This window comes from Strigops habroptila, chromosome 8, assembly GCF_004027225.2.
Source record: "Strigops habroptila isolate Jane chromosome 8, bStrHab1.2.pri, whole genome shotgun sequence".
Lineage (NCBI taxonomy): Eukaryota > Metazoa > Chordata > Aves > Psittaciformes > Psittacidae > Strigops > Strigops habroptila.
Genome location: NC_044284.2, coordinates 47,546,608 through 47,573,671, shown reverse-complemented (window position 1 = coordinate 47,573,671; position 27,064 = coordinate 47,546,608). Strand labels below are relative to the sequence as shown.

General features: G+C 40.6%; 1 protein-coding gene across 2 annotated transcripts; it reads left to right on the top strand.

The window, feature by feature from the left end:
* Window positions 1-1,211: 1,211 nt before the first annotated feature.
* DNASE2B (deoxyribonuclease 2 beta) lies at window positions 1,212-11,365 on the top strand. Of its 2 annotated transcripts, XM_030494421.1 has the most exons (7): window positions 1,328-1,385; window positions 4,000-4,101; window positions 5,184-5,361; window positions 6,617-6,698; window positions 7,746-7,907; window positions 9,470-9,667; window positions 10,198-11,365. In XM_030494421.1, coding segments are annotated over exons 2-7 (978 nt in total). In that variant the 5' UTR covers window positions 1,328-1,385; window positions 4,000-4,099; the 3' UTR covers window positions 10,554-11,365. The 2 variants fall into 2 exon arrangements, with proteins under 2 accessions (XP_030350280.1, XP_030350281.1); XM_030494420.1 differs by lacking the exon at window positions 4,000-4,101 and having other exon boundaries at window positions 1,212-1,385.
* The last annotated feature ends 15,699 nt before the right edge of the window (window positions 11,366-27,064 follow it).

Genomic DNA, 27,064 nt, shown 5'->3' with positions numbered 1-27,064 from the left:
AGTACCAAAGCAATTCTTTTGTAAGGGGTGGAGAGGTAAAGCAGGCAGAAGTCCCAAACAGAAAATGGAAGCAGCTGTCATGGTCTTGGAATGTCCTGTGTTTTATTACCCCCTCTATGCATGCTGCAATTCCCGAGAACAAGAAGAAAAGACAGGCTGAGCTCGGCTGGTTGAAAGTGTTTCCTCACAACACAGTTCTGATCTACAAAAGGGATCAGAAGTGAGTCTGAGCAGCGAAATTCAGGTCTTGATCAATATCTCAAAAATCCTGGCTTTCTGGGATCGCTGGTTATATTTGTGCTAAGCCCTATTCAATTTTATTCTGCTGCTGTCAAACACCCCCCATTTACACATCTGTTACAGTGTTGGAGAGGTTACACTAGAAAGGAGATAAAATACTGCAAAGGTGGTGAGAATTTCTGATGTGCTAAAATATCCGGAACTTACTGCACTAGATTTTCCCTAAGGCTGAAATATCCTATACTTGGTATCACCATCTTTTAATGTAAATCATCGCCTTTTAGTGTAAGCATAGTGAGGAGGGAGAAAGAATATTATTTTACACAACGAAATATAAATTGAAGCTTTTTATGTGTGAGTTGCTAAAAGCTTATCAGATGTAAAATTGCTCAATTCAAACATGTTTGTTCCCAAGAGACACGCTAATGCACTTAGAAGATGATTTAAAAAAACATATTAACTAATTGTAAGTAAATTGCTGTGGCTCAGAGCATTTTTCCGCCTGTCAGTCCCCCGGGCAGGGCTCAGCACTTCACCAGAAACCATCTTTGCAGAAGGGTGCAAAGGCTGTGCTGGCTACAAGGGCTGGTGCAGTAGCAGTGAGACGGTTTTGTTTTGCTTGTCTGAACACAGAGCTCTTTTCAGTTCGTTGTAAAAAATTCATACTTGTCTCACAGCACTAAGAAGAAAAGAAAAAGAGTTTCCCTATCTGCAGCGTTTTGGTTTTTTTTTTTTCAGAGCAGGATACCGTAAGTATTCTAAATAGTCAGAATAGCACCTCTTAAAATACAATGGGAAGTTTTCTCAAAAACGTAACTTGACAACCCTTGTTCTGCCATTTTGTTGCCCATGAGCAGTGGCTCCCGGGAGCCTCGGCCCTGCTGCCGGGACCTGGAAGCCCGACTTCCAGGCTGGCTCTGCCGTCCTGGGGTGTGCTCACTGCATTGCACAGCAGCAGCTCACAGTTTATGCAACACAACTTCTCCTTTTAGAGCCTACCCAGTGCTCGCCCTGTGCAGCCAAGAAACCAAAATGCCCGTGAGATCTGCGTGGTGTCACCCTGCTTTGCTACTTCTTCTCTCCTCCTTGCCCCTCTGGGCAGCTGAGATCTCCTGCAGGAATGAAAATGGGGAGGCAGTTGATTGGTAAGTAAATACCGTGCAGGGGAGAAACACTGGGTGAGTAAACAACACTTGAGATTAAACCACTTGGAGTAGGTGGATCACTGGGAAGTAATGCATAGCAATCACTGGTTTAATCCTGTTTGCCTGTGAGTGGTGGCTGAATTTTGCATTTGGAAAACCTAGGATAAGTTATTGAAATGTAATTTTGTTTCACTGAACCAACCACCGTACTGCGTTATGACTAACTGCAGAGTAATCACTGCTTTACACAGTGTTCATGTCTCATCAGCAAAGGGAGTGTAACCTCTGTTCGGGTGCCAAGGCTGCACTCGCTGGCGGCAGCTGCGCACATGTATCTCGCTCTTAGCCGTGCTGCTCCTACATGAAGAGCAGTGTGGTAGGACACGTCCCCTTGCTGCCATTGCTGAGCCACCCCAGGAGGGATGTAAGGTGGGGACAGCAATGTGGGAAAGCACCGTCTGCGCCCTGTGGTGGGAGCAGAGGTCGTTCCCTGCCACCAGAGCCACTGGCACGTTGGAGCTGGTACTACCCCACTGCCAGCAGCAAGCCTGAGTTTGGGTATTAAATGATTAATTGGATTAATGTGCTTTGAAGATGAAAGACACAAAGTATAATTACGTGATATCCAGCCCAGGTTTAAAAAGTGAAATAAGGGCTCTTGAAAAAAGAGCACAGAAGCCTCCCAAAGATAAATATCAACCAATGTCAAAAAAAAAGTGTCTTTCTCATGGAACAGTGATTAGTTTGGATACAAGTGATAAAGAAGTAGGTGCTGTTCTCGCACACCCATTCCCTTGCACACACAGCTAACTGCAGGGAAGGGAGGAGCTCCTCATGCCACAGCCAGGCTACTCAAGCAGGAGCATAAAGCTGGCATTGCTCTGTATTAGCGGAGCATCACATGTAAGAGGGTCTGGTCCATCCCTCTGACTTGTCACCCTTGCCAAGGCCCTTCTGGATAGTGTGATTTTTCAGGAATCAAACTCTTAGTTGGCGCAGCTACACAACACCTTAAAGGTATGAGAAATTTCATTTCTCCATAAACTGCAATTATTCCTTGCAGAATGAGTTTGTTTGTGCTAAAGTTAAAAAAACCCAAACAAACCCAGACCAAAACACAAACAAACATACAAAACCCCAAACAAACCCCCCCATTTACCGTCCATTTCTTAAACACAATTTTTGTATTCAAATTCTCTGAGAAATTCTTTGAAAACTGTGGCTAGGAGTAATTCACGGTGCCTCTGTGTAAACAACAGCAACGTGGGATCCATTCCAGATGGGAACTGGGGGATCTGCCCAGGGAAAACCATGTTCCCTTCTGACAAATTTAGCAGGAAGGATGGGGGATTTCCTTTCCAATGTACCATGAACAAATGAAACAGAAACTTGCCTGTCTGCCTGCAGTGGTCATCCTAGTTTATTGACAAGCAATAGTCAGCTTTTGCCTGACTCTAGATTTGATTGCTATGAAGCTGATGGGAGAAGCAGAACTGAAACTGCTAAGAAATGCTTCCTCTTAACCAAAAGATGTCAGTGCTTTTTCAAACAAACATGGCACTGCAGGTTTTATATTGTTAGCAAGAGCTTTATGTGAATTCCTACTATCCGGTGGTTTCATCCTGCAGCATTCCGTAATTACTTGTTATTAGTATTCACGCATCCTTTCATTTGCCACTAAACCAGAGGAATCGCTTGCCCTATCTGACCTGGTCCCATCTACACTCCCCAGCAGTGCCTGCAGTTCTTATCCACGTGCAGTGCTGGGGCTGGCAAAAGCGTACTCCATGTTTTCATTCCCCTCAGAAGCTCATCCCACCACCTTCACTGCACCTCATGCAGGGGCTACGAGAGCAAATGGCCATAAGATCAGCCCTCTAAGGAGTGCACAGAGTCGTTCCTTTATTCATCCAAACTCACTGTGTTCTGTGGGAAGCTTTCCATGCAAATAAAAGCCAAAACTCTGCTTTCTGAGAAATGCTGAGTCCAGGATGGAAGCCACAGATGCGTGTTGTTTGGGCTTTTGGGGGGAAAGGGGATGGAGAGAAGTAGTAAAGATGTGATTAGAAGTAAAGATGTGATTATTTGGAGCAAGTTAGTGTTCAGTCACAAGCAAACAATGTGACAATGCTAACTGGGTATAAGCGGATTTTCCTTCTTTTGGTTCTCATGAAAATAACTTTCATTCTGCTCCTACCAGTGCCTAAGCTCTTGAGAAACTTCCTGTGCATGAATAGCAATGAAGACTTTTACACAACTTTTATTGCTAATACACTCAGCTGGCTTTCTGGAAAGGGCCAAAACACGTATCCACTGGGAACTGGCAAGCAATTTACTGATAGCTCAAGCACTAGCATTTCCATAAGCATACCTGCTAACGCGGATTTGCCAGATGCAAAGCTGTAAATACCAGAGAGCATAAATTTTCCAATACATTTCAAAGCAGTTTGGAAAGGTTCAGATGCTAATTCCTGGATCAGCTCGTGCTATTGTAGTTACTGCTGTTCCTCTCCTTTCTGAATCTTCATTTCAAATAAAGGGATTGTTGTGAATCCTTTTGCGTGTAAAGTTCTCCCCAAATAATTTTCTTCTCTTCTCTGTGATCTATCATCAGCAACAATTTCTTCTGAGATACTTAAGGAACATCACTCAGTCAGTGGCAATGCAAGTGGATTACCAGGATCGCCAGTGGTGTGTTTCTCTCTTGCCTGTACATGTACGTTTCCCAGTGATTAAATGTTCCTCTAGCAAAATGCTTTCCTGCCACTTCTTACCTGCTTTCAGAGCTGCCTTTCTGGGCCAACTTGAGACTGTAAATACATTGGGCAAGGCTTACTCCTCCTGCTATACTTGAAAGGTTAAGCACAGCCAGGCTGCATTTTTGGTAAATAGTATAGGATTAAAAATAATGCTGTCAGTTCTTACTATTGACGTAAATAACAAATTACTCAAGTATGGCACTCAAAGAAAGTGTCTCAATTAATTATATTGCAGTTAATCCCATGGACTTGTACAGTGGGAAAACCTGTTTACTTCATCAGGGGCATTAATATGAACTGAGCCATTTGCTGACAATATCGAGTACTCAATATTTTGAGAATATTTATATACTCAAATAATAATCTTTGAGAAAAGATTTGTCTTTCTGGCTAACGATTTGCAAATATCCAGTCTGCAACACTTCAGGAGAGTGCGAGTTTGTTATGAAAAGCAGCATTGGAATAACATTATCACATGGCTTTATACTTATTTTGTGGGTTTAATATGTACAAATGTAACATTAGGCATTTTTATAATTACAATGCACAATTTTATTTCATGTAAAGTTATATTTATGTAATATTAAAATATATTTGTAAGAGGTGTCCAGGTTGACCATGAGAATGTCAGACTGAGTTTGGGACCTGAGGTTCTCTACCAGAACCAGGAGTAATAGGGATTTGGCAGCTAAATGTGACTCCAAGCCAGGGCTGCCTCAAATTCTTTCAGGGTACCAACAGCAGTCTGGCCACAGCAGCAGGAGTTTGGTGCTGAATCAGCCCCCTTTGCTTGCTAAGAAGCAGAACAAATTTGTCTGCAGCAGGTACTGTGCTGTTGAACTGCTGCTGGTTCCTGCACTGGGTCACCACCTGGAGCTGAGATGTCCACACTGCACACTGGTGGCACTGGTCCCCCTCTAGCATAGGCAGACCCAGAATTGCCCTTCTCTTAAATCCTCGGGGGAGGAAGGAGGTGTTGATTTACACCTCCATTAAAATAGGATGGTTGTAAAAAAACAATTGCTCTTCACTGTTGCAGGTTTGCACTTTACAAGTTGCCAAAACACACCACGGGAGAGATTGCCATGCTGGGGCTGGAATACATGTACATGGACACCCTGGCTCCACAGTGGCAGCTCGGTAAATACCTCGTCAACATGACACAGGGTGCTCTGGGGCAAACACTGAAGCAGCTGTACGAGACATATGAATCCCAGGCAAGTAACATCTAATTAGCATTTTGTTGGTATGCTTACTTGATATTACATGCAAATGAAATTAAACCAGCCAAAATAAGCACGTAGAGTTATGGCCAGACCTGACGGACTGGATCTACTAAAACACATCAAAGGGAGTGTCTTGGCAGCTGGGAGATTATTTGCAGTTTTGACTACAATTAGAAATTGTTCTCAAACTTCTAATTTCTAGTCAAAGTGTTGCCCATCAAAAAAGTGAGCATTGGTACACAGTCCCATTGGCTGCTTCTCTACAATTCACACTGAGCAACATCTGAGCTGTGAGCTGGCTCTGAACTCAGACCAGGGCCAGTAATGACTATTACAGACACTTGTCCTAAGCCCTCTCATGTGTGTGTTTCATGCTGTGTCTCAAATCACGTCTGGGTTTTGCTTTTCCCCCTGAAATCACTGTGATGCTTCAGCAGTAATACGCTGCTTGTTAGGCCTTTTGTTTTTTTACCCTCACAGTCATTTACATTTGCGCGAAGTGATTATAAAACACAACAAGATCTGCCTGTAGTTATTTTTTTACCACCTACACAGTACTCTTTGGAGCTGGATGTGTCTTTGCATTTCTGCTGTGGGTTAGTGGTAGTGTCATGAATTTATATGTAGAAGAGATTCAGAGAAGTCAGTCAAATATTGACAAACCAGTCAACTGTCCTCTTCCAGTTGCAGTAATTGTAATAAACTGTTTACAAACTCAAAGCACATTGGGAGGAGAAGCATGTCCCAACTCCTTTGAAGTCTCTATCAAGGGGGAATAAGGTGTGTCTGTATGCAAGTATTTTGCAAAAAGAAAAAAAAGCATTAGTTGCTTGTCCTTCATAAGAACACTTGTCAGTCAATCTTTCCTTGGCAAACATTTTCACTGAATCTGGTTGCTAAATCAGAGAGGCACAAAAAAAGAGGGGGGAACTTCTTTGCGAGTGCCAAATAATCCCATTTAAATTGTCTTAGTGAGCCTGTCTGACCTCTTGAGGAATGTCTACTGCAATGACTGAGAGAATTCCAGCTTACATTAACTGGGACCCTAATGCTGAGTCTTCAGGTTTATTTTACTGTAACTTCTGCAGAGACTGTGTCAGCTGAATTGAGAGAAAGATGAAAGATCAGGCTCATGATGTTCACACAGAGAAGTCCTGAATTCTTTCTTCTGTTCCCAGCAGATGTTCACTTAAAAGCCTTCCTTTTCACTCAATGTCATGTTTCAGAAATGTGTGTTTTCCTGCAGAAGAACAGCATTGCATATGCGATATACAACGATGAGGTCCCTCAGTCAGACTCTGATGGGTGGAAAAGAGGACATACCAAAGGTACAGGAAGAGTCCCAAGCTGTTATTTTCTCCTTTCTAAAGTTGTGGATAACATCTACTTGTCTGTTTGTCTATCTGCATATCTAAAATTTCTGCCTAAAGCAAAACTGGAGAATGATTTTCATGATGTGTGGTTTGTTGTATAGTTATATATACTGCAGCTTCTGTTTTGGTTTTGCTATGCCTGTGCTGTGTTGAAAAACTCTGAGGGCTTATGGACCCTTTGTTTTCAAGAGCTGAAACTCATATAGCTCCTCTCAGTGATTACAGACCACATCGTCCTGAGCCTAACAGCAACAGCAGTACCAGGTGTGAAGGGAAAGGCACCCTAAATATAACCCCCTCCACACTTTCTCTCTCTGGGGCAAGAAATTGCTGCCAAGATCATGGAGGCACTAAAGTATGCAGTTAAAGTAAAGCAAGACTTTAAGCATAAACTTCAGTGTAGGTCTAATTGTTCCCTTGAGGAAGCAGATGGGGTTTGCCCAGCCTGGCTCCAGGACGAACACATTTTGCAGGGCTGTATGTTCAGGTTGCAGCAGTGGGGATGTGTTGGCAGCTGTGCTCCTCCGCAAAGCATCCTGCTGCAGGAGAGGCATAGCCCATCTCTCTGCTGCTGCCCTATGGAAGAGAATTTGGTCTGGAAAGGAAGACACAGTGCTGACGGAGTCTATTTCCCCTTATGCCGTGAATATAGGAAGGGAAGGAAAATGAGCAGTGGAGAAAGGGTCACAGCCACTAAACAGACATTTTGAAGACAAAATTTAAGCAGAGAAAGAGAAGGAGTTTGAAAAGATTTCTTTTTCAAAAGAAACATGGTGATAGTTTGAGTTTGGCTACATAGGAGAGAATTAATGAGAGAATTAATGTAATTTTATTCCAATATTAGTGTCTCCTATAATCCATTAATCTAGAGCCAGTTTAGTGTAGACATAAACACACCGAAGTATGGTGTCTGCAGCAGCAAATCCAAAGTAGGACACAGCTCTATCGTTTCAGGGCTTTTTCCTCCTTCATTCATTTGCAATAACTTTTTTTTTTTGACAGGATTTCTACTCTTGGACAAATCACAAGGTTTCTGGGTGATTCACAGTGTGCCCCTGTTCCCTCCCATCCCTGAGGATGGTTATGGGTATCCAGCTACTGGGGAGTTCTATGGACAGACGGCCATCTGTATAACCTTCAAATATGACCAGTTCACTGAAATCGGTATGAAAAGCTTCCTCCTGAGAAAGCCTTTGCCCCACCACACCTCTCTGACTGCTTTCCTTGAGGCTTTGCCTCAAAAATTGCTTGTTCTTGCCCTTCATGGTCAGATTGGGAAACCAAGTGGGGCCTAGAAACAGTGTTCTTGGCTTCAGTCATGTTTATCCAATGATTTCCTCTGTGAATGTGGGAAATTCACTCTTCCACTCTGACTCTGTCTCCCCATGGGGACTACTGGGATAATAATAGTCACAAATGCTTATTGAGGGTAAACCCAGTCCACGAACACAAAATGATTTGGAAATATAAAGTAGAATGATTAATAATTTTTAACAGTAATAGCTCGTTCAGCTGCAATTGTCTGCGATTCTAAAAATGTAATGCAACCACTGCTTGAGCTGGAGTAGTAGGCTTGACTCGTCAGAAATTATGAACTATGGAACAAATATCATCCAAAATGTCTCCAGCTACTTTTTGCCACATAAAATACCAATAGTGAAAATAAATAATTAAAAAATAATAATAATAATAAAAAAAAAAAGCCAAGCAACACAAATCCCAAAACCTATACCTGTAAGATTCGGAACAATCCGACAGTGGTATCTGGTACTGGAATCCTAAAAAGGGACTATCAAAAGATGTTACAAAAAGTCATACTGGCATGCTCCTTCTTGCTTTTCACACTGTTTTTCACTCTTCTCAGTTGCAAACCTCAAATGGTATTAATGAAACACAGACGCTGTGCAAATTGCCAGGCTGGCCACACCCCAGAGCTATCAAAATCAGGTTTCTGTTAGTGGAAGTGCATCTATGCGTGTGTTTAGGGAAAGAGGACAAGAAAATGAGATGCAAACACTAGTGCTTTTCCTGCTCCATCCTCCCAGCTTCTGGCAATCTGTGGTTCAGGGATTTCCTGAGCCAGAAAGACTGGAAAGTATTTACTGGTCTTCCATGAACTCATCTAATGAGCCCATTTGTTCCCTTGCTCTTTATGACATCCATGACAAGGACTTTCTACAGTTAAGCTGAGCACTGTACAGAAAAGTACATTTCTTCTGCGAATTCAGTCCAGATGCTGAAAGTCAAACTCTGTTCTCCCTAAAACCAAACTAGACCATTTGGCAGCTCTTCTGTTTGCATGTGGCTTGGCAACTAACTGACTGCAAACTACTCCTGTAAATACGGACAGGCTTGGATTTACTCATGCCGCCTGAGTGCTGTGTGACTGCTTAGAGGCTTGAAGATGAGCCTGGGTGGAGGTGGCAGTGGACAGAGATCCACAGTTAACAGTTCTGCTCAGAATAATGAGGTGTAAGTGGAAAAACCTGAGTGTACTCCCCCAGACAGTCTACGTGCTGCAGGGCCAGTCAGAATAGAAAGCAATTAAATATGGTTTTGGCAGCTAAGCTAAGATACTTTGATACTTGAACTCCTCCAGGAGATATAGGCTGTGAAGATTAAGAAGGATTTAGGTTTCCTTTCCAAGGCAGAACTTTACTCTCTTGATTGCTTCGCTTTAACCCATTTTAATTCTGCAAGTGTTTACTTATTTGGGTTTTTCTCAGACCAACAGATGCTGAGTTATAATCCAGGAATCTACAGCTGTTCCATCCCTAACATCTTCCAAGCTGATCTCCCAAATCTGCAGAAGCTCTGTGCAGGGTCCCGGCTGCCCTCCGTCCCCTTGCGCCACCTCTCCAAGCTCCAGTCAGCTCACGGGGAAACCTTTCTCCACTTTGCAAAGTCGCATTTGTTCATAGATGGTAAGAGAACCTATTGCTCTACCTATCATGCATTCTCAATTGAGAAATAAGCAATTAATACATTCTTTGTCAATTAATATTTCCTTTGAGGGAGCTTCAGAAATAAATGTAACAAAGAAGAAGGAATTGTGTCCCATCATGATATTCTAACAGCCCCACAAAGACAAAAGCTGTCTGGTCCTTCAAATGCCTTAATGTTCAGCAGTGGATTTTCAGAAAATTTATTTCCTCTTATTCAACAGTAACAACAAAGGAGTTTGATCATTTGCTTTCTTTGTTATGAAGAAGGCTTGATTATTTTTTTTTTTCCCCTTCTTTTTGCTGCTGATTGTTTGTAACAGGTTTTCCAGGAGAAGGAGGAAAAGTAGAAATGAAGTTCTGAAACAAAAGTCAAAATAAGGGGAGGGGGCAAAATCCCCTCTAGCTCACTTTATGCATTGGGAACAAACCAGCCCGTTTTAGGTGATGCTTTTCAGTCCCCTCTTAAATAAAAGAACAGGAAAGACTAATTTCCCTGTGTTATTCCACAGATATCTATGTGGCCTGGATGGCTCAGGAACTGAAGACCGATTTGTTGGCTGAATCTTGGCAGCATTCTGGCCAAAAACTTCCCTCAAATTGCTCTCTCAACTACCATGTCTACAACATAAACCTAATAAGGATGCCATTGAATTTCACCTTTTATTCCATTAACGATCATTCTAAATGGGCTGTTTCAAGGGAATACAAAGATCAGTGGACCTGCATTGGAGACTTAAACCGGGCTGCTGAGCAAGCTTGGAGAAGTGGTGGGTTCATCTGTATGCAGAACGAGCATATCTACAAAGCCTTCAGAAATTTGATAATCCACTACGACAGCTGCACTGATGCTTCCACAGTGATATAACGAACCATTCCTCCCAAGCAGCACAGCCCCTCGCTACATAGAAGGTGTAGGAAATGTCTCCCTTAAACTATATTCTTCCTCTGAAAAATGGCCCTGTGAGTTGCCAGATGTGTTGGACCTTCACCTTGTTAGCTGTGAAAGCAGGCAGTCTGCAGGTAAATTATGGCTGTTTTTCTCTGGGTACTGCACCAGCAGCACACTCTGTGCTGTCCCCAGCTCCTCCTGCCATCAGCATTGGGCTGGGATGCCGCCACACAAGGATGCACCAAAGCACATCACTGAGTGACCATGCACAGCCATCCCCAGGGGAACTTGTGAGTGATGCTGGACATGGGATGGGAGGAACAACAGGAGCCTGTCTCACTAGCTAGGTTGTCAGGGCTGGGCAGTTAGCAAGAGAAAAGTATCCCAAAATGCTTCAGAATCGCCCCATATTCCAGGCGCTGTTGAGATCAGTCACAGCATTTCTGCTCAGTTTGAGCTGACTCTCTTAAAGAGCTGACATAATTGGACACAGACAAAGGGAGATGAGTAGATCTGTGGACAGGAAGGCTTCATTTCTACATGATTAATTTTTAGAGAAGTGAGCTTTAAATCATTTGTAACCAATAGCTTGGGAGCATTTATAGTGCTTTTATTCATGTACAGCAATCTTATAAACAAATAAAGATGTCCAAAATATGAATAAGCAAAATAAATTAAGAGCAAAACCAGTCTGTTTACAGTCTCCCTCTTCCATTTTTATAGTTATTTGTGGTTGGTTACAAGGTTTTATGGCTGCCAAAGGAAAAACAGGGATAATTAGGAAAAAATTAAGAGAGCAGAAAATATTTGAAGATCTTATTTCATCTACATTTTCACACTACAGCAAATGTTAATGGCTGTTAATTTTCAGCCTTAGGAGCTGAAGTTTGCATGGACTTGCTTTGAAGACAAAGCTAATTTGCAAAATCCTGATACACTTTTGGGTTCAGATTTCAAAGGTGCGTCTGTATTTAGTGTGTTTATATTTATAGGGTTATATCTCACTTGGAGCTTTTTTCCTGAATTGCTAACATAAACTCCAGTCTCAAGAGCTGGCTGTCCTACTAGTATTTCTGGTTTGCTGTGTTCATAGTCCATACCACTGATTCTCCACAACAGTGTCTTAGAAGGAAGTAGATAACAATAAATGCCCCACAACCACAAGCTGTCAACAGAGATTTTCTTCCCTTTCCACCCTGAAAAAAGCAACCAAACCACAAAGTGTACAAAGTACCAAACAAATCAATTTCAGAAAACATTTGTGCATACTTCTTGAAGAAACAAAAATAATGTATGTGGCCTTAATGTATGTGCTTAATGAGGAGAATTGTGCAGGAAGAGTTTTCATATTTAGTCACCTGAATCAAAGGCAAACTGAGCTCTCATAGCTCAGTGAAAATAACGTAGGTAGCTTAGATATGCTTCACAAAACAGCTCTTTTTCTCTTCCCTGCATATGACAAAGTAACATTTGATAAATAATTTCTTGATAATGTTTTTTCTCTCATGCTTTTCAAATTGTTTTACATATATACTTTTCATTCTTTTAGTAGTGTGGCCAAGCAACGCCTATTTGTGGTAGTGGAAATTGCCAGTGACACTGAGCACTGAGCAGTGAGATGGTTAGGCATCACTCAGATAAGCCAAGATAAAATTCCTTTCTCGTGCCCACCTTTCCTTGGCGGACACTAACCTAACCTGCCAGTCTGAACTCTTGTATCTTTCTTACCCATAGCTTTGCATACGCGTGACCTCAGTGTACAGGAACAGCAAGAAATTCTCCACTGGAGACAGTGCTGCTGAGGTTCACCATGGTGCACCTGAGGGCACCTGCACCGGTGACACAACCTGTGTTTCTTATGGTAGATGCTCAACCTCAGTGTTTGGGTCACCGAGTTCAATAGCAAAGAGTCTCCATCCACCAGCTGTCACAACAGTGTTGCCACAGCCCTGCTCCCCAGGCTAGAAGTCAACAATCCATCACTTGACTTTACATGCCAATTGCTATTCTTAATAATTTGATCAAATGACAGCTGTCATAAACTTCATGAGACTACTTACAGCATTCCCCTTTCATTATACCCAAGATTGGTAGCCTCCATTTTAGCTGTTACTGAGGAGGCATAAACAGCAGTGGCAAGATGGAGAGAAACAGTTGTACCATACATTACAAGCACATAAATAGCCAGGTTGTGGCTGTGTAATGTATGGCACACACTCATTTCAGTGGTGTAGCAATAAAAAGGCTGCAGTGACGGTTCTCATTTTTTGACTGTGAACAGCTTTAATTTAGTTTTGCTTTTAGTGTGTAACTTCTGTATTTGCATATCCTGGTATTCCTGCTACACACATTATGTAACATGGGCAGACTCACTGTTTCCCACAAGAGACTGATAATCGACAAGATAAGCCATACAGAGTTTTAAAGGGTTTGTAACTTTCGTGCAAAGGCAAGACCAGAAGCCACTTACTCAACCTTGTACGCCCTCACAGCATGCACTGTGACCAATTGTTGGTGTGAAATACTTTTTTTCACATACTTTATATATATATTTTTATATATATGTTGTGGGGTTTTTTTAATTTTAAAATTTGTTATTCTTTTTTGAAATGCCAAATGCTCAAGAAGTATCTGCCTGTCCCAGTGGCTCTGTGCTGCCTTTGCTGCCCACTGCAACCCTTTTGACTGGGTTGCAGTCAAACCTGCAACCCTCTTCTGCAGAAGGGGACACCTGGCACTGCCCCGCTATGTGATTTCAGGGGGACCTGCCCAGCAAAGCTGATGCTGCAAAAGCAGAAGTCTTCTTGGACCCTGGTATGGAGAGGGGATAAAGCTGGTCTCTCAACTGGAAACCCAGAATCTCTTCTCCTCAATGTGCAGGTATGGCTATTCTGACCCTTGGGCTGTGTTCTAGTTAGACTAAATGAGAACACGTATTACACATGAAAATTGTTCGCTCAGGGAGTAGGAGAGGCCAAAAGCAGACATTATTAATCTACTAAAGATTACTGTACTGCAGCCAAGTTTGTAACAAACACAGCAGTAGGGATTGTTGTTTGGTATAAATTGCCTTGTAATCATTTCCACAAGCCGAGACTCAGTCACAGCAGGCCTGACAAGCTCGCAAGGGGCAGGAAATGCAAATACAGCCTCTCGAAATACATGCCTGCCACTCACTCACCCACTAGGGCATCTCCTACCCTCAACACAGCCACTATCATCCCAGAGAAAGGACAGAACCCTGTCTCCTGTCACTGCTCAAAAAAACCCCTGATGGTTTTCCTGTAAACCCCTGTATGCATGAGGATGCTTCTGTAACACTGGGAATTGTGGATTGCTAGGGTAGTGGTTCTGTGCGTTGGAAGAGTGCAATTTTACACAGACTTAATGCAAGAGGACAAAGGATTAGACATTGGCCTCACTAGAGGAAAAGCAAAAAAAAAAAAAAAAGAGAAAATTTGAGGGCATAAGAATTTAAACTGTGTGAAGTTTAATTCCAGGGTGGTTACAACACTAGAAAACAGGCACGGGCATTGCAATCTGAGCCCACTTCAGAGGGCAGCCTTTAAGGTGCAATTGGTTCTGGTGTCTCCACAATGACTGGAAATACAGAGAGCCCTCATGATGGGAGCAGTGAGCAATGGGTTGGAGAATTTCTCAAGGACACCCGGGGCTCCATGCCAGCTGTCTGCCAGCAAGCCCAGGGAAGCTCTGGGAGAAACTTCCCTGACTGAGCTGGGAACCTTCCCTTCTCCAAGGCGCAGAGCCTGGCACTCCGACTTGTCATGGAGCTCTACCGGTGTATTTCTGAACCACAGCAAAGTCTGCTCTGAAGTGTGCTAGACTGCACTTTTAAAAGTACACAAGTCCTGCAGAGCCCCGAGGTTTTGATTGTTTCACTGTCGGTAATGCCCATTCTTCCAGCCATTCACACAGACCGCACACCCCGCTCCCCTCTCAGCACACTGTGTGTAGTTTTCTGTTCCCACAACGGGAAGTTCGCAGTGAACACACCTAACGCAAACGCCTGTGTCAAACAGGGCTTCCTCCGCTTGCCTGTGGCATGAAGGGAGAGGGTTATTTTTGCGAACACATATGGGCCTCTCTCATCTCTCTCTCCTGTTTAAATATATACGCTCCCGACAGTAATGAAACGCTCAGGAACATCACTGTGAGAATTTGGTTTAATGTATCAAAGCATCCTTGCTGTTATTAGCATAGTCACCTAATTATCCCCAGAGAAACTTACGCCCATATGTTAACGCCCATAAATTATTGTGTGGATCTCTTTTATACCTTTATTTTCAGTTTCTGGGAAGATACATCACTGGGTACTTAGCATAGTAATTGCTTCAGAACATACAAGCTGCCTATGCCCTGGGTAAAATGTTCGGGGGACAGAGTGGTGCTGGCACTGTCTTCTGAAAGCTCACCATAACCCAAAGCCTAACTGTGCTCAGAATGTGATGCAAGAATATGATGCGCCAATTTAATTTCACAAGAGATTTCTTAAAAAGACAGGGATTTAAAGATGAGAGTGGAAATGAACAGAAATATATGCTAGGCAAAGCATGGAAAAAACCTTCTTATAGCAGGGAATAAAGTCTTCATAGTACAAGGCAGAGAGCCTGATCTGAAAGTTCAAGCTAGACTATCAATATCAGTGTTTTCTAGATACCCTGACAGCTTGAGTATTTTAGCCACATCTGGCACTTTTCTGTTGATATCGGAGATATCAGATTAAAGGCCTAATTTGCTGAATTTTCTCATAATCCTTATGAATTCGGTGTGAATAGAGTAAAAGAGCTGCATATGAAATCAGAAATCAGTTGTAGCACTTTCAGATCTTTGCCTTGGACAGGAGCTAGCTCATAATATGTTCATTGTATGCTTTGTATGCTTATCTTTATGCTTTTAACTGATTTATCCCAGTATTGAGTATGCTATTCTATGCATATTTGATATGTTCGTTTTACTCAAACTGCTAAATACAAAACATTAGGACTTGAAAAAACTATATCTTGCCTTTTATAAACAGCTGGGTTACACTTGTACTCAAGTGATTTTTAGTAAATCCTCTTGATTTTATTTTTTATCAGTTGAATTTGTTTGACATTTCTACACAAGGTATTATGGGGATTATTCTGGTTCTCCTGTAAGAGGGATAAAAGTAAGGAACATTCTTCCCCTCCTCTGATCACTTTGAAGCTTAGGAACTGCAAACTAATATTCAGATATTCAAAGCTTTGCTGGAGCAGAGCATACTATTTGACGTTGCCTGCTCGAATGCTGACGATTGCTGCAAGTGGTTCACTGTAGTACACTTGTACTGGCATTGCCTAATTTATTAATCATAGAAATTTTGTATGCAAATTAGCCACACAGTTGTGCACTGTCATACAATAACCCAAAAATCTGTCTTCACATGTATTAATGCCTGCAATTAAACATGTCATATTACAGCAGTACAGGGTTTCCCCATTACATTCCAAAACCTCACTAAAAGCCATTAACAGTAAGTGTTTTCTTTTTGTTCCTTACTTCTGACTTTCTAAAATGTGGGAGTATTTAGGTCCAAGGTTTTTTGGGCCTGTCTTTTTTCAGGTTTCCTTTTGGGGCTAAGAGTATGTCAGCCAAAAATCAGTATTTCTCTTGCTATAGTGCAGTTTAAAAAAGTGGTTTTGCACTGATATGAGTACACCCATCACCACTGTCCACCACTTCATGCTGAGGATTCAAAATGCCCATTTCAGGAAGTTTCCTTCCCTTCTCTGAAAGCTGCTTCATTTCGCATACTGACCTTGTAAATCCTAGGCATTGTGCACCTTTTCTGCACCTTTTCCTCTCTTGCTTTCTAACTACTCCAAATATTTATTTCGTGACAGTCAAGGTGAGAATGAGGGAACTGACAATTCTGCATGGGACATTTTGCAAAGGAAGACCACAGAAGAAATGATGCACAGCAAATAGGGACAATTAGTGCAGTTGTGCTCCAGCTGCCCACCAACCTGCCTTCCTCTTTACTGCCGCAACACTGGAAGAACCAGAGAAACAGGAGCAAAGAGAGAACGGGAGCAGGAGAAATGGAGAAGAGGGAACGAGACAACTGAAGGAGAGTCAGAAGGAAAAAGCAAGGGAAGAGCAAAAGGAGCATTGGGATGGGCAACACCACAGAGGAAAGAGACCTGCACTTTGGTGACAGAGAACCATTAGGAGTTAACTGTGCAGAAATCCAGTTAATAGGATGTTTCATTTACTATGATAGTTATTTAACATTAATCCGTTTTGCAGATATAGTCTCCATAGGCTATGCCTCAGAGAGAGAGATAAAAATGAAAGGTGTAAGTGAAGTGGCTTAGCCAAGTACTAAAAAACCCCAACAAACCAGCACTTGAAGAGAAAGTCACTACATGTCTGTTACCAAACCTACAAGAGGTGGGGCAAATCAAAGTCAAAAGCATTAAATATGTAGAAGTGGGTGGGAGAAATTCATAAGCTAAGCTAAATAGTATGAACCACACATATTTGAACAACATGCTAAACCATTTGCTTTTAAAGAAGGGAGCTACTATTGAGGTTTAAAGTCAACACAAAAATACAATGGAAAAAAGAGATGCAAAACATTCACAAGCATAACTGCAGATCATTTCACTACAAATGATGACACTAAAGCTAGCTTCATTCATTCTTGTGGCATTGAGAGAACTGGAGGCAAAAAAAGTAAGTACAGATACAAAAGAACAAACATAAACAGTGCTAAGCAAATTGATGCCTTTAACAATTTGCTCTTGGGATTATTACTACAGACATACCTGCAACATAAGGCCTTTTATTCTTAGGTAAAAATCAAGCTTAGTTTAGAAACCTCCCAAGTTTTATATTTTCTTTGGTTTCATCTCTGATCCTACTTTGCTCTCCAGCACTAAACAAACCACCACCAGTCTAACATAGTTGTTTCTCCCTGCACTGAGTCAAAGTCAGCAAGCATTCCTAAATACTACTTACTGTCACTTGGCTCATGGTGGCCTGCTGTTTTGTCACCTCCAGGTCTTGGATCCCACAGAGGAATAATGGCAGTATAGAAGCTGTAGCTCTATAAAAAGTGTCATCTTAATATCAGAGGAGGAGCTAGGCATAAGGGGTTGGCTTCAGAAATGTAAATATTTCATAATTTATTTAGTAACCTGGCTTTTTCCCCCCCCCCCCGGGCAAAGCTTTAATAAAGGAATAGGTCTTCTGCAACAAAGGAAACAACAGCAAAAATAGAGACAAGGACACATCCTAACCCCATTAATATCAGTGAGAATTTGCCTTCATCTTCAGTGGGAATTTGCCTTCATCTTCAGTGGGAACAGAACTTCAAAGACATGGGAATCACCCATAAAACCTGAAGGATAAAATTGGAACCTTTCGTGGTCTATGACACAAACTGTATTTAGAGGATGGTAGTGTAGTCCCAACACTGTCGAAATGTCCCCAGGAGGAGTTTCACCTCCTTGGCTTGACCACAGCCTTGTCCCTGGTGCTGCAGGGTGGCTGTTAGGACAGACATCAGAGTGCCTACATGTGTGGGCAGTTTCTTTGACAGAAGAACCTCTCTGAAGCAGGACCATGCAGGAGCTGGGCAGAGAGGAACCTCCTCTTGGTGAACACTGTCTCTTTTGCTGTTCATGGCTTTACTTTCAGTGCCCAAATCAGGAAGAAGTTATATCCCTTTAGAGGTGTTATTTTACATCTCAGTCATTTATGATATTCTTTTGAAGCCTGTCTCTGACAGAATGAAGACTGAATGCTGTATCTCCCCGGTCCTATCTTGTCTTATTAGTACTAAAGAAGCTGAGCAATGGGGATAGAAAGAATGTTTTCTTCTCCAGGGAGATTCAAGATCTCTCTCGAGGACTAAGAACACATCCTGGGTGCACTCTGCCTGCTAAATGCTGTGAAAAACCGATGTGGGAAAGCCAAGATGAGGGAACTTGTTCCCAAGCACCTCTGCAGGTCTTGTTTTGGTACTGCAAAGTAGAAATTCTGCTAAGAGCATTAGTAGTTCCCCCTCTCTTCCCTTGGGGTGACACCTTATGCTTCTTCCAATCCTAGGACTGCATAATAAAACACACTATCAAGTCACTGTATGACAATGTACATAATGTACAACATGGGGAGGTTGTTATACTTTTTATGGGTAAGTCCATCTGCCCCACAAACGCCCAGGTCCTCAGTCTTATTTTAGCTCCTTAAAGAAAAGTCCCCCTCTGTGCTTCATTATTGATCACCAAAATCAGTCTGACAACATAGACCCTTTCAAATAAACCAAATTCCAAATAATGGTAGGTGTTTCAGGAAAACATTCTGTGGGAGTGTGTAGTACCCCAACTAAGGCTTCCTCATTAATTTCAAATTATATTCCATATGGGATCTATACTGCATAAAAAGAAAAAAAAATTACAAACATTTTCAGACAAGCCCCTTTAAAAGAAATATATTTACCATGCTAGTATGTCTGTGTAATATATGGCAGTGATTTTCAATCCCTGGGTGTAGAGAAGTCTATGGGCAACCTTCGAGAAAGCCACAAATATGACTACAAAATACAAGCTCACATGTATTTTCCATACATTAAACTTTTTAAGGAAGCCTGTGCCTCTACTGGAAAACTATAGGAAAATTTCAAAACCTGTGCTTTTTGCAAGTCAGACGTATATAGTCAAAATATATAGTTGGAGGCTTGGTTGGTTTTTTTTGACAGAGTGAGCACTGCTCAGGATCTTGCAGGAACAGAGAACAGAAACAGGGTTTCAATATTTTTTTCAATAAAACACAGTATTTCTTTAATGCTAAATTCCTTTGGTGTCTAGTGCCCTCATTTTTAACAATCAGCATGTATACAATCAGTCTAAGAAATGAGGAATGAAGCATGTGGTTTGGCTGCTTTGAAAATCATATAATAATGCTATTTGTGGGCTTAGCTTGGTAGTCCAACTAAAATGACTGACAGCTAGACAGATAGTGCAATAAAGGTGAAACACAATATTGCAGATAAGAAACTAATCTTTATTTCATGGCCCCCATCTTGTATGGCTATATGAGCCCAGCGCGTTGTGGGATCAAGTGACACTCTTAAACATAATGCTACTGAGCACAACCAAGTTGATTAGATTAGTTAAACCAATGCGGCAAGGGCAAAGTGAAACTGAGCAGCTTCATGGCCCTTACCACGTATACCATCAGCACAGTATTTTCCCTAAGCAAGGGAAATTTTGACGGGTAACAGCATCTGAAGTAAGCTTAGCATAATTAAAATGCAGTATTGTATGAAGCATGACAATGAGATCAGCTGAGTGAAAAACTAGAAAAGTTGAACTCTGGACAAAGTTACGAATAATACATGCACACAATAATACATGTTTGTGCAAAGTATTCAGGAAAAGAGAAATACATTTCTTCTAAGAGGATGTAGGTGTGGCTACTGCAGTATACCAAAGAGATTTAAAAAAACCCCTGTTGATGCTGTATTCTTGTGTTTGAAGTAGTAATTAGAGTCTGGCGTCAAGTCTGAATGATAACTATTACTTTCTTCAAGCAGATTTTCTAAGCTTGAGAGACCAGTTTTCAAAAGCTCTCTAGCAAAGCAATTATGTAACCAGTGTTACCCCATCAGAAGAAACTGTTAAAGGATGATCAGAAATACTGAGGGTGAGTCTTGGTTTTCTGGTATCTTCTCGGGATTGGGCTTTCAAAAGGAAAGTCAGCTTTTCTGACAGCAATATCTCATAATTACAACTGAAAATTATGCAATTGGCAAAGTCTTAACAGCCCTGCAAATTGGACCTAATACATTCAAAGGCATAACCCTTTACAGTATTTCACACATAGACACTTTTTGCCAATATTTTCCATTATAACTCATGGGTTTATTCTTAAAGGGGGGGGGGGGGAAGAAATAAAAAAAGCTATTTCTTTCATTGCTGATACAGTTTTGTATCTGTTACTGCTTCAAATATTCTAGTTTGAATACTCCCAGAAGGATGTTGTCAATGCAGATGCCCCAGACTCTGCCAAATGACTGGCTTTCTATTCAGTTCAGCCATTACTCTCCATTGCAGGGATTACATGCCCCGGCTTACTTCACCGTAACTACATCTACATTTTGTGGTTGGTTTGTTTGTTTATTTCTTCTTTAGGCTTATTAAAAAACAACTCTTGGACTGAACAGAAAGCGCTTCTACCAGAACAGATATTTGGATTCCTGTTACTCCAAACTCCCTTAGCACTGTGTCCCAGATGGCTTAATACTGAAAAAGATTCCAGTAAGTCTTGTATATGGATGTATGAAGATACTATATATAAAAAGAAACTTACAACTGAGGAGATCCAATACTGTAAAATAAAGCATTCCAAAGTGAGAAGATATAGAACTACATTTGCCTGTACAACTTTGACTTGGCTATCCTTTACAACTGGACCATCTTCCATGTTGTGTACAAAATCTACAGATAATGGGTGGGGGTTTTGCTGGGGTTTAATCCTTTTTATTAAGTCTTCTGGTATTATTTATTGCTTATGAGCTAGCTCTGTCCCAGAAGCTAATTCTGTCATGGGAATTTTATATGTTTAGCTCCCTGAAGTGTTATGGTTCTCACGTTTGGTGTAGGCTGCGTAGTAGTGGTACAAATAAGATGTATGCCTATGGGTGGAGGGATAAATAGTATTTACTAGTAACAGACTCAAACCGTTCATTTCCTTCCTTCTGTGGCTTCCCTTCCGATATACTGTAGCAAGTTCTGCTCCTAAAAAATTTTTTCTAAGTTTGATATATTATTAGTCACAAGATTATCCTGGCTTCATGCTAAGCCTTTACCTAGTAACAAAGCTTTTCTTAAAACCTGTTGAAATGCTTTTCGCCCCAAGTACATAGTTCGGTTTCTGCCACACAGTCCTCTCTGCTAGTACTTTACATATGTAAATGTCTTTTCCAGATCACAGTAGCTCAGTTTGAGAATACACTGGAACATCCAGTAAGCACTGAAGTTTTAAGTGGTGACTGTTAAGAATTCTTGGAAATGTAAGAAGTATTTAAAGGCCAGATGCTTCAGGAAGCTAACAGGAGATTAACTGGCAACAAAATGTGGGACAACAAAAAGAATGAAGAGGGTTATCTTCTGCAGCTTGTGTTTTGAAATGAGAAAAAATTAAACAATTCATGAATGCAAACATGAGTGGAAAGCACTTTTTGAAGAGTTTTGATCTGCAGAAAGTTGTGGAGTGCCTGCCTCTTCCTTAGGTAGGATAATACCTAGAAATACAGCTAGTAGATGAGGTTATCAGACTGACATCTTGCCTTCAGCAACAAAATTACCTTATTTAATATCTGCCAACAGGCAGAATGAAATGAAAGATCTTAAACCCAAAGGAAAGCAAATCATTGTGTCCCCAAAAGGATGGACTGCTTCCTCATGAGATGGTATTAAGGACAGGCTGCTTTCCATGCAAAGCTGGAGGAGTGCCCAGAGAAACAACAGTGTGGCCAACGGATGTGGTTCATTCTTGTCAGGGTGACAGCCTGTTCCCAGGACCACCAAGCAAAATACAGCTGAATGAACAAGTGAGAACAAAATTTTAAATATCATCCTCAGCCTGTATAAAAGCCTGGAAAATTATACATTTAGTTGTAAAAATATCTGGAATGACATGCTAAAAATTCTCAGCAGAGACCTGCAAAGAGACTACAATCATCTGAGCAGTATATTCTAGTTAAGTTTTTAAAAAAGTACAACAGAACTTGGTCTTGATAAATACCTTGTGTGCAGTTTTGTTGGGATCTCCAGCAATGCCATTGCTCCATCTCTCAATGATTCTGTGGTTAGCATTGTATCAACAGTATCAACCCTGCAGGTTGTGTAACAAGATAATGATACAACCCTTAGGGATGAAGGTGGAGGTGGTGGTAGGATGACAAAGTCCCACCACCCACATACAGTAAGAAATAATTGAGATCAGGTAAGGCTGCAGTCAAACATGAAACATTAAAAATGCTGTTTATTAACAATCACAGAAGCCATTAAACTGAATTTATATAAATTATCTAATTAACAGATTAGAAATCCTGAAGTGACCTGTGTGATCTGCTAGTCCGACTTCCTGTGTAATGGAGAGCAGATTTACCTGAATCAGTTCCTGTTTGAATTAGATTGTATCATTTTAAGGGGGAAACATCACATCTTGATATAAATATCATCAGCAAAGTTACCATAATCCTTGGTAACCCTCTCAATGGTGACTTCTGGGTAATTACAAATTAAGATTGCATGTCTTGGATCTTTGTCTGCTAAAGGTAAGCCATGTGTTTTGAAATGGATATTTAGTACATAGAAGAGTATGTAAAAGGCCCCCATTAACTTTCTCTTTGATAAGGTAAATAGGTGGAACTCCTTGAGCCCCACATTAGGAGAGTATCCTAATCCTTTCATCATGTCTTACATCTATTTTATGAAATCCCACTAATTTTTCATCACTCTTTTTGAATTTAGGACATGAACCCCATCTACAACATCCCACTTTGCCTTGCATCACTGCCAGATACAGAGGAAGTATAAACCTCTCTATTCTTTCTCATTATTTACTGGCTTTGGCAATCAAGAGCTAGAATCCCTATTCTAGTCACCATGTCAGAGAAGCAGCGATTATGGTCTCCAACTCCAGTCCCAGGAGAGGACTCCCTATGAGATTTGCTGGGCCATTGTTCTTCTTCCTAGAATATATATTATGCTTATATATCCATAAAAGGCAAAAATGCTTTCACACTAATTTTGTAGAAGAATAAGGCACAAAGGGATTTACTGGAGGTTACCATGAAGTATTTGTGAAGAAGGAATCTGAGAATAGGACAGGTCTCCTGAGTCCCGTACTGGCACTAGTACTGCACATTGCATCTGAAGTCGGATTGCAGAGGCAAAGACTGGATGCATTGTCAGCTGATGGATACAATGCCGGCATCAGACTGAATGCTGTCATTTCTTTCCAGATTTGAAACTCTACTGGTGAAACAAAAAAATAGGGCTTGAACCATTTAGCCTAACTCTCTCCTGCCAAAGGTAATCATTTGTACCTTCCCCTTCATAGGTAATCCCTCACAAATCTAGGACGCAAAATATTTTCCCAAGCAGAAGGAAAATATGATCAAACTGAAAATACAGACAAACGAAAATATTATATTAGCTAAGTCTTCCTTGTAATTTTGTATGGTAACTTTTAGTGAACTGGTGCTTTCAATTCTGTCCTCTATCTCCTACTGTAGGAACAGAGATATCCTTTGGCATCAGTCTGTGTTGGGTACAGCACCAAACTTACTGAACCCTGTAGACCAAGCAAAAGAGTTACTGTACTAAAAGGTCTAACTTAAAAGCAGATTTCGCGATGAGTTTAATTTCTTCAATCAGTTAAGCCTTGCACACCAGACACGATCGCTCTGATGAATTTCTGCTGTAAAATGCTGAAATCTAGGCCAGAGCTAGGAATAGTTCTTGGGAAGCTCTCCGGATTTCCTGGAGGGCAAGGTGTGACTCTGTATGTGGGAAGTAAACGCCAGTGATTTTCTGTTACTAGTAATTAGGTACTGCTTGAGTTTCATTAGTAAGAGCTACATATGCATACTGGAAAAAAGAGTTTACCTGACACTGGGATTATTATATGTTGCCTGCGAAGTGTCTTACAGTGCTCATTACCTTTGTTATTTTGTGATTAGCACCTACAAACATACGAAAGCTTGTTCATATTTTATCAACACATAAGAAAAAAAGTTCTGCCACTGAGACTTTATATATAAAAGAGAAGGAAATCTCCTGGTAAATCTCAAAATTATCCCACCAATCTGTCTAATATTTTGGAACTGCTTCTTGCATTAGTGTGTATTTTTATTAACTTTAGTAATTTTGCTTTTGATGTTGGTTATGATCACTACCAAATACAGAAATGTTTTCCAGAAAGTTATCCTGAGGTGAACACCCAGCATGGAAATATCAGTCCTAAAAAATCTGATAATCCAGTGAGGAAAAGAAACAGTATCTCATGAGAGAAAAGGTTCTGGGTAGCCTTAAATAAAAGAGATACACTGCAATTCCAGTGACTATTTATAAAAATTTAGTGATACAAACATGAAAAAGCACCCTGTAATGGAGCTAAAAATGTCTGTTAACTTGAATTCTTTTAAAAATCCATTCATTGCAGCCTCTGACCACATACTATCTGAGTATTATGGCAGATATTCTGAAATTCTTATAAAACATTTTAAAGCGTTTTTTTCTTCCATTTTGATGTTTCATAGCAGCATCACAGGTTTTCAGGTGAGAAGAAAGCCCCCTGATTCTCTAGCCTGACCTTTTGCACAGTACAGGTGACAATCAGATCAAGTGATGTCTACATAATTTCTGGAAGAGCTAGAACACTTCCTTTGGAAAAATCCACCTTCTTGCTTTAAATATTTCAGGTGACAAGGAATACTTCACAGGCCTAGCTATCTTCCCCCCCCCCCCCCCCCCCCAAGGCTTAGTTAGTCTAAGGGGTTTTTTTATTTGTTTTAGTTTTGGTTTTTAATAAAAAAAATCTCTTGCCTCAGCTTTCAAGTGCTACATCTTTTAAAAAGTTTATCTGTTAAACTGAAGATTTTTGTGATTACAATTATTCTCTTTATTTATGTAATTCCAGGTGAATTAGCTCTTACGTGATTCATTGATGGGCTAAGGAGATTAAGTTTTTTAAGTCTCTTCTATAAGAAGGGTTTCTAGATCCCAAATCAACCATATAGTTCTGCTTAACCACTTTTGCAATTTTTTCTCGGTATCAGGCCAAGACATACTGCTGCACCAACAAAATCCCTATTGCTACAGTGTGCTCCCCACATTTATCCACAAGGATTGCACTTCCATGTGCTCTTGATTGCTTTTCTGTATGACTATGCTTCATAAAACAGTCCTCCATCAGATAACTGATCTACATTTTTCTTTCCTAGAAATATTAGCCTGCACTTAACTATATTTAAATGCACATCATTCAAGCTAGCTCACCTTACCAAAGATTCTGGCAACACTGTGGAACAAATCCTTACCATGCACCGCTTCACAACTTCTGTTTCGAATGCACATATTATCTTACAAATTTGTAAACTAACTAATATTAGCCATTTATAAACACTTCTGACTTATTAATAATTCCAAGTAGAAAATGATCCTATTTTTTCCCAATTTAAAATGTGAGGTATATACTAAGAGCTAAAGATTAATACAGCCAGACACTGAAATGTATTAATATAGAAGTATATTTCAGTAATATACTTTCCTTAATTGACAATAATGTGTGTTGATGCCATAGAGTTAAAAGCGATAGGCAAGGGGAACAACAGTTTCACTTGAGGTATTTTACTCTAACAAATTAGTTACCTTATTTCTATAGTAACACCTACAAATTACATTGCAATGATTTTGAACAGGGAGAAAATTCTTAGATATCCATGGGCAAACAGAAAAAGAAGCAAAATTATTTGCTGTACCAAGTTCTATTTATTACAGTGAAATTATTGCACTACAGCACAAATATGACTTAATATAAAATAACAGCAAGTCAATACATAAAAACACAAGGTGGCATATTCTGAAAAATATCTGGATAGAAATGAGTTATACTCTAATGTTGGATAAACCCTTTCTCCTTCAACATGTGCAGGAATGTTTTATTAAGGTAGCCCAAGCGATGTGTAATTCCCACCAGCAGAAAGATACTAGCATTACTTCCTACAAAGAGGACCACACCCCTCAAGAAACTCAAGTTTTTCTACATACCCACAAAGCTGATGAAATGTTGCCATTGACTACCTTCCCTTCCACAGGACAATCCTTTAGAAAAGGATAGTGATCTCCAGAAGCAGCAAAATTAATTCAGCAAAATACCAGGTTGGAAACAGTAGATGCTTCTTCAGCACTCTGCCATGGGTAGCTATTGGATAAAGCACTCAAAAAGTCTAAATGAATCAAATTACAATTTCCCTGTTTATAGAATTTCTATGGAAGTATTGCAGCTTTCTGCACAAGGCACCTGAAGCTCCAGCAAAGTACTTTATCTTTTTTTTTTTTTTTTTTTTTTGGCTTACAATGATTGCATTATTTAGTAGTTTTAATCAACTAACTAACCAGAAGTGCTGACAGACTTGTTGTAAATCAAGCACCCAGTATTCATCAGGCTGATCTGCCCAGATTAAGATAATGGCCAGCTATGCCATCTTGATAGGTCCTGTGGGAATAAATTATTGTAATGTTGGTTATAACTACACATTTAAAATTGTGTTGACATCCATAGAGCAGCTGCAAAGTAAATTTTTAAACTTTAATGAGCTTTAAAACTGGACACTTATATGCAGCAGACACTGGAATTTCCATACTTTTTAAAGAATATATTTGCAAGATTTTTTTTTTTTCCCCAAGAATACCACATAAAATACT

Excerpts from the sequence above, each read along its gene's own strand:
- DNASE2B (XM_030494420.1), top strand. The coding sequence starts at position 1,273 with ATGCCCGTGAGATCTGCGTGGTGTCACCCTGCTTTGCTACTTCTTCTC. Across the intron at positions 5,362-6,616 it reads ACGAGACATATGAATCCCAG|AAGAACAGCATTGCATATGC; the intron begins GCAAGTAACATC and ends GTTTTCCTGCAG. Across the intron at positions 9,668-10,197 it reads GTCGCATTTGTTCATAGATG|ATATCTATGTGGCCTGGATG; the intron begins GTAAGAGAACCT and ends GTTATTCCACAG.